At 44.2% G+C, this 16,579-nt stretch overlaps 1 protein-coding gene across 2 annotated transcripts in view; it reads left to right on the top strand.

Annotated features, from left to right (window-relative positions):
* The window catches only part of trrap (transformation/transcription domain-associated protein), an 88,336-nt gene that overhangs the window by 38,439 nt on the left and 33,318 nt on the right, over positions 1 to 16,579 (top strand). For both annotated transcript variants that reach the window (XM_069664118.1, XM_069664117.1), the window contains 13 exons: positions 67 to 195; positions 984 to 1,133; positions 3,583 to 3,782; positions 4,152 to 4,273; positions 6,885 to 7,098; positions 7,289 to 7,468; positions 7,698 to 7,844; positions 8,143 to 8,262; positions 10,200 to 10,487; positions 10,572 to 10,709; positions 10,902 to 11,014; positions 11,656 to 11,791; positions 14,551 to 14,742. In XM_069664118.1, coding sequence (XP_069520219.1) covers positions 67 to 195; positions 984 to 1,133; positions 3,583 to 3,782; positions 4,152 to 4,273; positions 6,885 to 7,098; positions 7,289 to 7,468; positions 7,698 to 7,844; positions 8,143 to 8,262; positions 10,200 to 10,487; positions 10,572 to 10,709; positions 10,902 to 11,014; positions 11,656 to 11,791; positions 14,551 to 14,742 — 2,129 coding nt within the window. The remainder of the gene's footprint in view (positions 1 to 66; positions 196 to 983; positions 1,134 to 3,582; positions 3,783 to 4,151; positions 4,274 to 6,884; positions 7,099 to 7,288; positions 7,469 to 7,697; positions 7,845 to 8,142; positions 8,263 to 10,199; positions 10,488 to 10,571; positions 10,710 to 10,901; positions 11,015 to 11,655; positions 11,792 to 14,550; positions 14,743 to 16,579) is intronic.

Below are 16,579 nucleotides of genomic sequence, written 5' to 3'. Positions count from 1 at the left end.
AATAAAGCATTGATTTAGATTCTCAACTGTTCTTTGTTTGAATCAAACACTCCTCTCTCCCTGTAGGCACATCAACAGTGGCATCAAAGTACGAGGAATTGGAGTGTCTGTACGCCGCCGTGGGCAAGGTCATCTATGAAGGACTTACCAACTACGAAAAAGCCACGAGCAACACCAACCCCACGCAGCTCTTCGGTAAGACCTTCAGCTCTCTCCCTCTCGTTTACGCCTCTCTGCTCTCCTGCGCTCTGTTGCCCTCACTTTATTGCTCATAAACCCATATATAAAAAGTATATATATTTCACACTTTCTCTCTTTTGCCTACAAAAACCGAGCTAACTCAGTCGCTCTTTGCAATTACGCCGGTGAGTGGGTCGTTAAAATGCAAGCCGACGGGCCCCGCTGCTCGGGCTAACATCTGGTCTGTTTAAACTGAGGCCACAGTCCAGCGGTTTGGGAAAGGTTGTCTCGGGAAGAATCGCTGCTTTCGGGCCGCCCTCCCTGTGTGATCATTACTGTTATCCTGCCAGATGTCAGAGGGTATTTATGAGGAGAGCTTTTTCCAAGGAGATGGCAATTTGATTTTTCATTTGAAATATACAGTAGCTCTTCAAATAAAGGTCCCTCAAGGTGACAAATTGCTATTGGAGAGCTGTCTGAGGTTGCGCTTTACCCCAAAATGACAGTTGGGGTCAATAAAAAGCTTTTGATATCCTGCTGTCACAGAGGGGGAGCGCTGATGTGTGGGGAGGTTATATTTTAACATTTGTCTCCGCTCCGGTGAGCACTAACAGAAAGGGACATTACCCATACTGATCCCTGCCTCTGTGACACTGTGATAAAGAAAAACCTAAGTCAGGTCCTTGTCACACTGTGTCAACGAACACAGGCTGACTGCAGGTGTCCGTGTCCGCCCCGAGGAGGAGGAACAGCTTCATGTCAGATTATTGTATTTCTCATGTTCCCCTTCATTTGTCTTCCAGGAACGCTGATGATCCTGAAGTCCGCCTGCAGTTACAACGCCAGCTACATCGACCGCCTCATCTCGGTGTTCATGCGCTCGCTACAGAAGATGGTGCGGGAACACCTGAGCCCCCAGCAGGCCAATCCAGGGGTCACGGAAACCAGCACAGGTATGAGAAAGAATTCAGTAGAAACATTCACAGAAACCAGGCGCAGCCATCGAGGATACAGTATTTATTCTTTCTATAGTACATGACGTACAAACACGCTGGGACAATGTATTTGGGCTGCACAATTAAACAAATATTAATCATGATCAGGATTTTGGCTCCCCACAAATAAATAATAGATTGACGGCGATATTGACGTTTAAAATGCGCCACCCGTAGAAAACTCTCCTGTTTATCAAATCAAGCATTCCCTAAACTATCCGAGAACGAGAGGTTTTGGCTTCACTTTTGGGGGAGCTGGCATGTCATGTCATAAGCGCCTACCTTGCAGCAGCAGTTTAGAGTTGAAGAGTAAACAACAGACACCCGTGTTTTGGTTCAACGAGTGACCATGTTATCTGCCGACTTTCAGACGAATGCATCTGTGGTTGTCGTAGTTACAGCGGGAAGAGAATACATAGCTGTCCTTGTGAATGCCTCTGTGTTGTTTTTCATTACGATCTCAAAATATACTTATCTGTTATGTCTTTGAAGTGTTTTTTGTGCAAACATGCCATGATAGCTGCTTACACTCAGTCGTGTTGTGAATGCTGCTTGTTGTTACGCTAAAACAGGAAGTGAGCGAGTCACTTTCCTCTTTGCCGCGCAACGTCGTGTCATCGGTTGTTTGGAGGTATTTCAGGTTTATTGCGAGTGATGTTAAGCAAGAAAAAATAGAGTGCATGAAACGTGTGTCTGCTAAAGATACAATAGGTTCAGACCATTAGATAAAAAACCCATCTAAATCATCTTAAAAAAGTGTTTGATCATTTAAAGAGAGAGTGCAGAATTCAAGTATAAAACTCAGAACCTCAAAACACGGTGTAATTCACTGATTTGACATTTAGGCCTGCCCAACTTTTTCCTTCCCTTTGTGGCTGCATTATTTAACCCAACTTCTGAGTTCACAGCACTCGAGTCGCTCAGACTGTGCACCAGACTTCACCTGCCATTTCAGTTGAACTTATTCTCCAGGGCTGCAGTTACACCTGACTCACACTATCAGTGTGTGTGTACTTTCCCCAACCCTGATCCAACAAGGGTTTGTCTGTGTGTGAGGTCAGCTATGCACAATGCACGCACACTCACACGGTGACCTTCCCCCAGAATCAGAGCTCAGATATCCCGCGTATCTCAGCAGTTACCTGGCTCCACACAAAGGCCGTATCAGAAGTTTGGTATCAATGGCCGCAGCAGCTGTGTTCTGAGAAGCCATCGGTGTTCGGGGAGATCCACTGCGCAGATAGTCGAGGTTTCACAGGGAATGTTCCTTAGCTCGAGTTCTCACCCTGCATTGTCTCTCTGGATACAGCAAACAGATGGTCACCTTGTGCTGTTTTGCTTTGTTTAAAAGGCTGCACACTGTTTGATGTGAGACCTTGCATTGTTTGTAAGCCAGCAAAGGGAAAATAAGAGTTTCAAATGTGCTTTATCGTTTTTTTTTACCTTCTCACGACTATTAGAAAATTAATCAGGCTTCCCTGTTCACTTTCTTCTCTGAGCTCGGCTTCACAAGGTTTATAGAAGCTAAGCGCTACATAATTCCTGCTGTTACTTCTCAGATGGGAGGTAATGGCTATAAGATGCTATCAGTGCTTTAAATGGCTCCCTAATGACTATATCGGGAAACACAGACATTTACCGTCCAGTAGGCGCTGTTAGTGTCACTGAAACCAAATGCTATCTGACCAGCGAGGCCTTTGCCTAAAGATTGTTCATGTCTCACTGATCTAATAAGCTCCACTGAGGTAGTGCAATAGATTACATTGAAAGTGTTTGGTTTTATTCTGGTAAATGCTGAATTGGGGATTTGAGCAGAAATGTTTTCAAGGCTAGCTAGACTCTTGAGAAGAAAGGATACAAGGTGAGACTTTCTGTGGCATCTCTTTGATTTCAAAATGGTAAAATATGTTATAGATATGTTACCTTAGATGGTTTCTTATCCAGCTGATATTAAAGGAGCAGTTCGCCCCTTGAAAAAGCCACTGTCAGTCAAAGCTGGTGTTCTCTGTAATCGATAGAAGCAATAATATTCGAAATTGGCGTCATAGCTGTGGAGAAAGTTGTACATACAGCGCGTGGTTTCGCCCATTCTACATTCCTACAACACCCAGCATGCATTGCGCCCCTCCATCTTTAAGGAACGGCCCAGCGAGAGATGCTGGAGTGACAAAGTACCATTTCGCTACAGGCAACGGCTTAGAGCGGTACAGGATCCCCATAATAGCATGATAGGACTGAGGTTGAAAATTGGCGAACTGGCCCTTTAAGCTTATATATACTATGTCCACAAATGCCAACAAACACTTCCTATTACCATTAATGCTAACAATGCAAATTTTGCGACCATGTTTCCTCGTAGTTTTTCTCCGTCCCGCTCTCCTGACAGTTAACCTCTCTGTTGCCATAGTGACCAGTGAGCTGGTAATGCTGAGCCTTGACCTGGTGAAGACTCGGCTGTCCGTCATGAGCATGGAGATGAGGAAGAACTTCATCCAGGTCATCCTCACGTCGCTGATCGAGAAGTCGCCCGACCCCAAAATCCTCCGCGCCGTCGTCAAAATCGTCGAGGAGTGGGTGAAGAACAACTCTCCCATGGCTGCTAATCAGGTAAGAAGGAGGCTCACAATGCTTAAACAATATTAAGTTATAAGGTTTAGTGTTTATAAAGAACTAATATAAATGCATAATTCTGCTTATAACAGCATTATTTCTGATTTAAAGAGAACTGAATCAGCACAGTATATTTTAAAAGGTGTGACACCGTTTGGAAAAAACAACTAGCAAAGCACATTTTTTAAACTAAGTGAAGCTAACATTAGCATAACACCCACAGAGGTGTCTTTTATGCTGAAGAGGGAGAGAAAGCAGTGCAACCGAAAGTAGTGATTATAAGAGTGAGAAATAATTTCTTCCTGCCCTCTGTCTCTTTAATTCCCAAATATCTCTTTTCTAACCGACATGACATCCCTCTTCCAGATGCCCAACCTCCGCGAGAAGTCCATCTTGTTGGTGAAGATGATGACCTACATAGAGAAGCGTTTTCCCGATGAACTTGAGTTAAATGCCCAGTTCTTGGACCTCGTTAATTACGTCTACAGGTAATTACCGCCATTCATCACATGGCCAAATGGCCGTGCCACCGTTGCCATGCCGCCCTTGCATCCATCTTAACGGGAGGGATGAAGGTCGGGAGTTTGAGGCGGGGAAAGTCACGGGAGGTTGGGTCAAGGAGCAGGGGAAAACTGAAGACGGGGAGGAAGGGTTTTGAAGGGGGCAGTGGACCATTAATAATTTTTTAAAGATGGATGTAAGGATTAGATACGGTTAGAAATTGAAGCTGAAGATGGAATAAAATAAGACTTGGAGTGTGGGGTTGTGCAGAAGGGGTCAGAAAGACAGCAGCTTGTGATAGAGACATGCCACAGGAGTACAGTGGTGTCAGGACTCATGACAGGACACACAGCAGGTGGGGGCCAGAGGGGAAAGACTGTCTTGCCGCTCGCTATCCATCAAACTACGGCCCTCTTTGTCTTCCTGTCTCCCACACATACACATTTAATCAGCCAAATGTAGCCTCTATCCCACCACCCCATCTGCTCCTCGTGCCAAAAGATTTTAAACGAGCAGTAAAGCCGTGATGGACGGCGAGTAATGAGAACGAAATGATAAAGCAGCTGTGCCTGAACAATGTGTGATTAAGAGAACGGCACAAACAGGGACAATATGCAGCTGTGGTCGCTTTGCTTTTGTTGTCGCTTTTATCCCACCTTCCCTCTCTGCTTCTGTCGTGTGAATCATACCTCTGACGCATGTTCAGTGCAGCAGGATGCTGTAGACATGAGCATTGTTGTTATTTGAGTGTATAATGTGTGACTGTCTCCACATCAAGGATACTTAATTTCACCTTATTTTCAGTGTTAACTGGCATCTCCTCACACTTCAGTATGAAGTGATCGTCAGTATTCAGTTGCACGGCTGTTTCAACAGGCTGGCACCTCGAGTTTGAATGTTGCAACAGAGATCGCTTTTGTGTTGCAATATGTTTGGAGTCTTACCTGCCCTGCCATATATAGTCATCTTGATTCGTGCAGTGTAATGATCGTTAGGCTGCTGCAAAGTATTGATACTTTAATTTACAAATATACAGCGCTCTAAACAGATTTCCCTGCAATTTTGACTCAAACAGCGGTAAAGAAAATAAAGAGATGTGTCCAACGAGACCAAGAACTTAGAAATGTCAGACCCGACCCCGGCCGGGCGAAGCAGGCCCAGTAAGCAGCGACTTCGCAGCTGATTGTTATTAACAAGTTACCGTTAGTCAGTTGTCGAAACAAAACTTTTGGTCCAACCTAATGGCCTGGCCGTGCAGGTAATCCATCCTCCGTGACAAGAAAGTTTATCAAACGCTTCCAGCTTTTCTGCTATCCACGTCGTGTAGATAAAGACAGCAATGCTAATCCGCTAGTTACTTCAGATTAATAGTCCACTTGCTCTCACGCAGACGGATGACAAATGCGCGGCTCGTTTAGAAGCAGCACTGCCGTTTTGTTGCTTCTAGCATAATACAGATAACTTCAACTCTTTGTCTTTTTGAACAATGACAACGATTACTCTTTGCCACGGCTGCTAACGTTAGCATTTCTAGTTTGCTATTATCCGTGTTGTCTGAGTTTGACCTGAATTCCCGCACATTCTCATCCGACATACATTGTTGCGAGTTAAAACACACACACACACACACATGCACAGCACTTCCATCATGACCAGCGCTTTCTAATCACGGTCGGGTCTTCCCGGATCCGCTCAGGTATTACACATTATGTTAAACAGACATTGAACCTCGGGGTTATGGAAAGATGCCCGACTCTGAAACAGTTGCCCCATAAAAGGTGGACCCGCACTCGTCCTGGTTCGAATCCCGCGTCCTAGGGTTCTTCCGCCTCTGCCACGTATCGCGTATTGTATCATGAATTGCAATTCCCTCCCCTATTGTGCGAGTCGTATCTGCAGTTTCAGAGAAATAATTGTACAAATTGAGCTGTTAATCTCTCACAGTATTCTTTGGATTAATACAGTTAATTAAAAAACTCTGACAATTTCCCCTGGCTTTAAACTTTGATATACTAGAGAGAAGATCTATGCATGCCTGTGCTCTTAAAATGAAAAGGACCAGTTTCCTTGTTAAAGGATACATCATAATGACATTTACTAATACAATGACATAACAGTAACGCAGTCAGGCGAAGTTCAAGCCATTAAAAGTAGATACAACTTATTATTTAAGCACTTCCTGAGTATCTGCAAGACATCACATGAAATACAACAGTGCTTTTCTCTCGTACTAGTTATAATTGTCTAACAGGTTGTTTGAATCAGGGATTTTTAATACACAGAAAACTCAAGGGATGAGTTATTGATCTGAATGCAGTACACCTGATGATGGCTTCCAATCTGACTCTCCTATTCTCTCAAAACAACCCGAATATGCTTCATAAGTACAGAAATATTGCAGGGTACAGACGCTCCCATTGTTCTGTTATTTCAATGAGTACTTTTGTTTTTATTGTGGCTTGTTTTCAGTGTTGTCTTATGAATGCTGCGGCTCCTTACAGATATGGCAGATTTCTAAGCGAATTCAATTCAACAAAACGTCCGCATTCTGCTCTCATAAATCACTGACTCGGTCTGTTTATCTATCCCATTTTTCAGGGATGAGAGCCTCTCAGGAAGTGACATCACATCCAAGCTGGAGCCGGCCTTCCTCTCGGGGCTGCGCTGCACTCAGCCGCTGATCAGAGCAAAGTTCTTTGAGGTGTTCGACGCCTCCATGAAGCGGCGCGTCTACGAGAGGCTGCTCTACATCTGCTGCTCTCAGAACTGGGAGGCCATGGGCAGCCACTTCTGGATCAAACAGTGCATCGAGGTAAACAGAGTGCTGCCTCCGACTTCACCGTCAGCCTTTTAAACCCTTTTATCCGGCAGTAAAAAGAACGTATTGTTGAATCATGAGACAAGTCTCTTTTAGTCTCGGTAAGCTTGTTGTCACGCCCGTCACTTGTCATGTCATTTACTGTCACGGATCTTTTGTTTGTGCGTGTGTGTGTGTGTGTTAGCTGCTGCTGGCAGTGTGTGAACGAAACACCATCATCGGCACCAGCTGCCAGGGATCCATGCTGCCGTCTATCACCAACGTCATCAACCTGGCTGACAGCCATGACCGTGCCGCCTTCGCCATGGCGACGCATGTTAAGCAGGAGCCGCGAGAGAGGGAGAACAGTGAGACGAAGGAGGAGGTGGGACACAAACACACACACAAGATAATTTAGCACATTATCCCATGAGGAATTTATTACTTGCAGCGGTTCTGAGTACAATTTAACACCTTGTTTCTTGACCTAAATTACTGTTACCTTGAAACTGTTGATGTTTAATGTCATAAAACTCCCTTTCAAAACTCTGTAATGTCGAATGAGCCGACTAAAAGACCATTGTTTTGCTCTCTTCCCTCGTGGTATCTGTCAGGATGTGGAGATAGACATCGAGTTAGCGCCAGGTGACCAAACCGCCATCCCCAAGAGTAAGGAGCAGTCTGAGAGAGATGCAGGCAACCAGCTGCACATGCTCACAAACCGCCATGACAAGTTTCTCGACTCGCTACGGGAGGTCAAGGTAAGGTTGAGAACTTTTTCCAAATTACCCAAATTACCCAGAGGCCACTCGCGGCAATAATAAAGATGTATTGCTTGAGTTTTGAGACTAAGTTTCTCATGATCCAGAGTCCTGCTGATTTTTATGCTAGCTGTAACATCAGGAAGTGATTCTGACCTGGGACATCAGTGGAAAACAATTAACCACCCAGTATGATGGTGAATCAGCGGTCGTCCTCTTGAGCCCCGAAGACAAGGATTAAGAGCCGCCGCCTTGTCGAGTCAGCAGCTGACATTTTTATTCTCTGCTCTGTGTTCAGACGGGGGCCCTCCTGAACGCTCTGGTCCAGCTTTGTCACATCTCCACACCGCTGGCTGAGAGGACCTGGGTCCAGCTGTTCCCTCGCCTCTGGAAGATCCTCTCTGACAGGCAGCAGCACGTGAGTATAACTTACTAGCCCCTAGCCTGGTTACACTCCAACTTTAGAAACACTTTTTGTTCAAGTAGAGTACAATAAAGGTGTAGAGGTGGTTGAGGTTATATGTTAAACCAAGTCATCAGATTTTGAAATATTGTCAAGAGAAGAGAAATGCGTACCTCCCTCGATCACAACTTTTAGGAGGAAAAATATCACATTATACAACATGTAAATCTATTTACAGATTCTACATAGAAATGTATAGAAATGCAGGTGTTCTGGTCTCTGTTTGTAGTACGCTAGTAGTCTGAGTAATATTGACCAATCATGTATCAGCAGGCTGCGGTGTAATCAGGACAGTCCGTGCGGAGAGCAAAAGCAGGCGGAACATAATGCGTCGTAATGAAATCCCGGCTCCCATCAGCGGCTATCTAACGATGATTTAGCTTCTAATCTCTATAAACAGACATCTGCATGCTAACAGCTAACAGTCCGTTCTAGATCTAAAATTCAACTTGAGATAAATTCCCTTGATGCTGCGTCAAGAAAGCCGTTCAGTATTTAGATTTCCCGACTTCTTTGAATGCATCAGAAATGATCGAGCCGACCTCAATTCAACAAACGAGCGTTTTAAAAGTAGTTTTCTTCTCTTGAGGACAAAGTTTAATTTAGACTTTTTACTCATCTGCATCATGATGTTGTAAATTTGGTGGCAAAATTCGCTTCACTTTTCATCTGACCACACGGCCGCTTCTTAATGTAAATACAAAATAACAGTGCCTTTAACATAAAAACACAGATTCACACCTCTTTCAGCTCCCCATCCGCTGGTATTTTTGGCTTGCACATTTGTCTATTTGTTTTCATCATATGCAAACACACTCACACTCCTCCCCTCCCTATATCTATTTCTGTATCTTATCAGTGACGTTGGCGAGCAGACAGTAACTCTGACCTTGGCCTCCCCATTCTTGTCTCAAAATATGCAATTCCACTTAATGAGGACGGATTCATTTCTGCTAAATCTGGAAAGGAGAAAAGCAGTAATGAGTTTAATGAACCAGATGCATATAGAGTATTTAGAGACCTGTTGAAGGGCCTTGATTTGAAGTGATTGAGCCCTTAAACATCTGAAAGATGGTTTTGAAACGTTGATATGTTGGTGAAAGACTTGAAGTCACTAATATGTCACAAGTGTTTACTCTGATGTCTGCTTACTTTGTGGATTTCATCCCACCATTACACAAATTCCTGCTGAAAATGGAGTGATGACTGCTGCTCAGGCCTCATTATCACACGGGATTGACAGAAAATATATTCTTCTTAGGAAGGAATTAACTTCTGCTCTCACACTGGCCTTCTCCACCACCGGCCTAATTTAAGTGACCATCAAGGCATTAATTATTCCATGCTGTCAACGGGCGGTGGAAATTATATTCATTACCACTGCATCATTTATTTCTGAGTGTGTGTCAGTCATGATTATCAGAGCTCTAACCCCACAGTCACGCTCAAAGTCTGCTCAGTGGCCTCTCTGAGAGGCTCTGATTGCACCGAGTGGCCCTGTGCAGTTAAAAGAAGCATATAAAGCTTTTCACCTTTTAAAAGATAAAGTTTTTGATGGTTTAATGTTTCTAATCACTTTGAAAGTTTCAGTCAACTATTTGTAGCGTATTCAAAATCACATGCTTGTAATTAAAGGTCTTCCAAAGACTTCATGTTTGCTGTGTTGTAAATACAGACCACAAGACGCCTGCATACAGTTTGTCGTTTGTCCCTTCCTAGTCACCTTACCTGTTTTCTCTTGCCGCTCTTTTCCTGTTTCTTAACAGCTCTTTTACTGGAAAAAAGCCTCATATTGCATCACATACATGCAACAGAATACCTTTATCAATATGCTATATCAGATGCTTAAGTGAAATTGGTTAGTACATGATCTCTCTCTCCCCTTTTTTCAGGCTCTGTCAGGAGAAATGAGTCCCTTCCTGTGCAGCGGCAGCCACCAGGCCCAGAGGGACTGCCAGCCCAGTGCACTAAACTGCTTTGTGGAGGCCATGTCCCAGTGCGTGCCGCCGATTCCCATCAGGCCCTGTGTGCTGAAGTACCTGGGGAAGACGCACAACCTGTGGCTGCGCTCGACACTGATGTTGGAGCAGCAGGCCTTTGAGAAGGGCCTGAGCCTGCACAGCAAGCCCAAGCAGAGCACGGAGTTCTACGAGCAGGAGAGCATCACGCCACCACAACAGGTAACGTAGTTTGACTTAATTATTTTTTAGTATAAACAAAGAGTTTGTTCTGCTACCATCCTCATTTTTTCTTATTCTCTGCAGGAGATTTTGGACTCCCTAGCAGAGCTCTACTCTTTGCTCCAAGAGGAGGACATGTGGGCCGGCCTGTGGCAGAAGAGGTGCAAGTTCCCCGAGACGGCCACAGCTATCGCCTACGAGCAGCACGGCTTCTTTGAACAGGTGAGACAAAAACTTCATAAGGCATCTTTTAAACTATAAGCAAACCCGACCTTCATGATGGTCTTATTAAGCTACATGGTCACAGTATATCAATGAGGGTACACAATATGTTGCAGCAAGTTGCATCAGGGCAAACATATTGCACCTATAAACATTTTATTAGCTTCAAAAAGCTTTCATGTGTGTGTTCAGGCCCAAGAAAGCTACGAGAAAGCGATGGAGAAAGCGAGGAAGGAGCACGAGAGGAGCAACGTCTCTCCAGCCATCTTCCCCGAGTACCAGCTGTGGGAGGACCACTGGATACGGTAAGATCTGTGGAACAGGAGAGATGCTGGGGTCTCTTTTTACACATGAATGAATGAATTTTTAAAGTATATTTCCCCTCTATAAATCTGTCCTTGCCACCCTTTTCGTAGCAGGCTTGAATATATTTTTTGTTCATATATGGAAAAAGATGTCTGCAGGATCTGTCAGCAGGAAAAATCCCATTTTCTTCTTAATGTATCTGAATTAAATGGCTTCTTAATAACAACTCGCCACAGTGTAGGATTACAACAGCGCCTCCCTGCAGAACCGAATGACTCTCCCAGCTGTATGTCTGCCTGTTTAAAAGTCATCATTGTTACTTTACTCGGGTCAAATATTAAGCCTCTTAAAGCTCATTAATGTTACATATTAAATAATGAAAATCACTCATGAACATAAAAGGACACACAACTTTAAATGTGATAAATCCAGAGTGTGTTTTTAAAAGGCCAGAATGATTAACAGTCCATTTTTAGCCGGGTGGACCTCCCACAGTGAAGCCCTAAATGCCGCACTGTGAATCGAACCAATAAAAGGGAAACAGTTTATTGCTTAAATCTAAACCAGTGCAGCTGCAGCACATTTACAAGCAAGTTTAAAGTCGCCTAAACTTTTCATCTCCCCTTGTCCTCACGTCCAGCTGTTCGAAGGAATTGAACCAGTGGGAACCGCTGACAGAATACGGCCAATCCAAAGGCCACTCAAACCCTTATCTCATGCTCGAGTGTGCTTGGAGGGTGTCCAATTGGGCTGCCATGAAGGAGGCTCTGGTACAGGTGAGCAGTGTGCAGTCACCGTGTAAGAATGCATTTATGGATGTCTTCACACATAAACACACACAGGTTTCACTCTCACGGTCTCCCATAGGTCGCACAACCCCCCCAATAACAGTTTGACAGAAAATAGAAAACTATGACCTCAAGTCTCACTAACGAAATCACAGACTCAGTGGAGCTTTCAGGCTTGAACCGAGTGAACCAGTGGCTCCACTCTGTTTCCCGTATTGTGCTGTATATTAAGCCGGAGCCTCGTGTCAGTGTGGAGTGTAGTAACTTGATATTGGGACTGTCCGGTCGCTCCACAGCCCCATGAGAGAGTGAGAGCGCTGGCCGTAAAGCTGTGGGAAATGCTGCTCGGCTGTATGGCCTGTTAATTTATTGTCCTCATGTTTCCTAAAACAAAGTGTAGACGGGTGGCGAGCGTGTGATAGTACCTGACGTATAACAAATACCCCTGCTTTGCTCTTTCAAGGAGACTTGGAACCAATCCATTGAGCCGCTCCGTCCTAAGGTGACACCTAATTAAATTGTCTGGATGGCAGCACCACCTCGGCTATATCCTCTCCTCTGTGTCTCTTTCCCTTTCTCATACTTTCAAACTTCTCTTCCTCGCTTGGTTTTCTTTTTGCTACATCTTCCACCACTTCCACCTTCCTCTCCTTATCCCTCGCTGTGCAGCTCTTGGTTTTAGCGACGAATATTTACGACAGCTGCGCGCGTGAATAATTACCCCGGCATCTGCTGCAGGGTGATTTGTTTTACGGTGGAGGAGAGGCGCAAGGCTTCCGGTTGCCTGCCCGCACGGCGCCTAGCACCTTAGAGGGGAAGTCCAAATGTCCCCGCTTTCAATTAAAGCTGGCTCTTGATAAGGGCGGCCCTGTCTCCAGGATATTCATCAAGTGTCACCTGTGATAAGTGCGCTTTGACCGATCACTGTAATTTTCTCCAACGTCGGAAGAGCTCACACAAATACACACCTTAGCTTTCTCATTCTCTTCCTCCTTTCACTCTCTGTCTTCTCATTCATTTATAAACACACCACAGTAAACCACAGATTTGATGTAGCAGCCCCCCCCTCTGGGCTATTGTTTGTTTAGTGTTAATGCACTCAGCGCTTTAATCAATAGCAAGGCCTTTCCCTCTCCTCCGCCTCTTTGTCAGACTCGCCAAGATGATTAGTCATTAGTACAAAAGTCCTGCTGAAGCCATTCAGAGAATGAATTGGAAACTGTATTGTTGTGCATTTGTCCAAGTGCTAAATAATGCAAGGGAAGTGTCATAGGCTCTTTCCCTTCAGATGTTTACATTTAATTAAAACGGCCACACTTTGAATGCTTTGAGGAGTGCGCGCTCATAGGGACAAACACAGACAGAAGAACAGCTCGCCACACAAACCAAGACACTTTTTAACACTTTTGTTTCAGCTTGGGTAAAGACTCACAACGGATCACTCAAACCGCTTACTGTTAGGCTCTGGGATTCTTTGCACCTATATATCTTTTGTAGTGCTAACACTAATGTGTCCTGATCCCCAACAGAGACTTTATGGGAAAATATGTCACACCATTTTCACATTTCTCCTCCTTTCTTAAGGTAGAAAATAACAGCTACTGACTGCCAGAGACTCAGTTAGATCTTCCCATAAATAAATGTACAAAATGTTAAAAATGCATGCAGAATTCACGTTATAGATGTTGATCCTCCTGATTCATACTGGTAGGTCACAAGTCAGATTACGCCACAACATAAAGAACATGATGAAGCTCTCTCTAGTGCAAACAAAGTGAAACTTTCTGTAGCAGCAGATGGTACAATTAATAAGTAAAAGATTGATGTAAGAAACAAGTAATAATACATTTATGATCTCCAGATGAACATGAAGGGAAACTAGCTAAACTCCCATTTCCAACAACAGCAGTTGTTTTGTGAATCATCTGGATTTATGCGGCCAAAAAAAACGCATATTAAAGAGGGGGTGTTATGCTGTTTCGTATAATTCCAATCTGTAGGTAAAAGTATGTTGGAATAATCCCCTGCTCAAAAAGTCTCAGTCTGCAGGCTGCTGTGAACGCCTGCTTTCAGACAGACTTCTCCAGACGCTTCACTTTGTGATGTCACAAAGTGGAGGAACTCTGCATTTGACCAATAAAACAGCAGAGCTTCCTGCCCCTGGCCCAGTTCAAGGACGCGACCACCCAGCAGCTCAGTCTGCTCAAAGGCTCTGCTCGTGAAGTCGTTTAAGAATGTCTTGGAGAAAGTGTTTCTTTGGCTGTGAAGGGGGACAAGAACACCAGACGTTCATTTCACATCAAAAAAGTGCACTCTTTGCCGACAACTCTGTAATGCGGCCACAGGTTAGGAGGCGAGCCTCAAACACTGAGCTCTGCCCCTCGGCAGGCTTCAGAGAGCTGGCCAATCAGAAGAAAGCGGGCTCGTGGGGGCGGTGTTTCTTAAAGGGACAGAGCTGACCGAGTCGTTTCAGGCAGAGGCTGTATGAGGGTCTGCACAGAGCACAAGTGGGAGAAAAATGATGAGTTTTTTTAAACTGTAAATTATGCTAAGCTACTCCACAGGTATCACAGAGTGAAATACGAAGCATCTTTAATCTAAAGAATCTTTAATTTTGCTTACTTATTATCCTTAAAAAACATTTTTAATTGTATAAAAAGTCTTTTTTTTAACGACTCTAAAATCAGTTTTATAACTTGCTGCTGTAAAATGATGTGTGAATATTGAAATGGCCTCTCTGTGTCCAGGTGGAGCTGAGCTGTCCGAAGGAGATGGCCTGGAAGGTGAACATGCACCGCGGCTACCTGGCCATCTGCCACCCAGAGGAGCAGCAGCTCAACTTTATCGAGCGGCTGGTGGAGATGGCCTCCAGCCTGGCCATCCGCGAGTGGAGGAGGCTGCCTCACATCGTGTCCCACGTGCACACGCCGCTGCTGCAGGTCGGTACACAAAACACATTCTGTCGAAAGGCTCCATTTGAGTCAGGAAACCAGGAAGAGCTGCGACGGGAAGTCCGTTTATTGTTCCGAGCACTTAAAGAGATCCGTGTCGCGAGATCATCAGCAGCCCTGAGACATTGTGTTGTTGAGTAATGCTGATAACGGCCTCTATCTCCCTCTCTTGCTCCATTTTGTAAAATTGAGATAGATGATTAGAAAGAAATCAAAAAACCTTTAAGCCTCTTTGATTTAACCACGAGAGATTACAATAGAGACGGGCAAAGATGAAAAAGGGGAAGGAGAAAGAAGGCGGCTGAAATTGAAAAAGGTAGAGTGAACAGAACGAGAGAGAGAGAAGAAGAGGAGGGGAGGAAAGAGAGTGAGTTTAGAATGGCTGTAATTACTTCCCTGCCATCAGATACCATTTGATTAAATACCTGCAGCAGAATTACATTTACATGATGAATGGGACGCTCTGAATGAAGGTTAGGAATGGACCATCAGCTGATATTAACAGATAATTGTGAAAAATATAGCATTGCCTAATTTATTTTGTTTTGGGAGATTTGATTTCGGGGCGGGGGGTGGGAAGGGGGGGCGGGGGGGGGTTAAGTCTTCAGCACAGCTCTGATTCGCTACATTTATCTTTTCAAAATGGGTATTTGAATTGGGTGACTACGTTCTTTGTTAGTGTGTGTGTGTTTTGGGCGTGCGTGCGCTCGCATATGTGCAGTCCAATTATTTACCCTAGCCGAGGGAAAACAAGCTATTTATTCCTCTGCCCAGCCAAGCGGCCTGTTGTAAATCTCCATTCCAAACTCTATATCTCATATTCACGACTCCGTGAGCCCCGGAGAGCGAGGAGCCCAGACTGAGCAAACACACGAGGGCTCAAATACCATCTGAATCAAGTTATCATCAAATCCCAGCTCTTAGCAGTGACTGACGATCAATGGATTATCACCCACACTATCGATTATGAGGCCTGGCATTAATATTGATTGATGAGTAGTTATAATGGAATGATTGATTATATGTTCACAGAGCAGCTTTGGGCCGATCGATGAGGCTTCTCTTTCACGGAATGAGATAGAAGCCCTCGCTTATCATTTTCACATTTTCCCATCTCCTCCTCCTCCTTTCTGTGCTACATTATACCTCAGTAACACAGGAAGACGTCATGATTTGGCCGGCAAAATGATTTTTGTAGCATGAAAAATACTGTTTATACCAGGACTGCACGATATTGGAAAACACTGACATTGCTATAACTTTTTGTTCTGCCATATAAAGAAAATACAGGAAATTATACCTGATGAACGCTGTTTTTATGCAAGTATAAACAATTAACCTACTGTTTATTATTTGGGACTTTTAATGGCCGAATATATATATATATATATATATATATATATATATATATATATATATATATATATATATATATATATATATATATATATATATATATATATATATATATATATATATATATATAACAGCTAGCGTCTAAAAAGGGTACTGTAGTCCAAACTCAAAATATTGGAGAGCGTCGTCTCGCCCCGCCCCCTCCTCCCCAGATTCGAATGTTAGCCTTTCCTGCTTCAGTGTTCCGGGAGCACTGGGGAGACTTATCGGTCTGCTCCAGGGCCTAAGCTGCTGCTAGCTTTGTGGCTAACTCCCGTCACTTTACGCACACAGCAGCGAGCAGGGAGCAAGACACGGGAGCGCGGCTTCAGTCCTGAGGAGTACGTGGCTTTATTTATACACAGCCTTATTGTACAGTTGTCAACTCTCCGCTCATCCGCTCCGATCACTCTCACAACTCATGCGCGCA

The sequence above is a fragment of the Semicossyphus pulcher genome, unplaced genomic scaffold (genome assembly GCF_022749685.1).
Source record: "Semicossyphus pulcher isolate SPU_LCO1_2020_fin unplaced genomic scaffold, fSemPul1.0.p SCAF_16, whole genome shotgun sequence".
Classification (NCBI taxonomy): Eukaryota; Metazoa; Chordata; class Actinopteri; order Labriformes; family Labridae; genus Semicossyphus; species Semicossyphus pulcher.
Note: the sequence above shows the minus strand (reverse complement) of the source record. Positions and strands in the feature narration are given on the sequence as shown.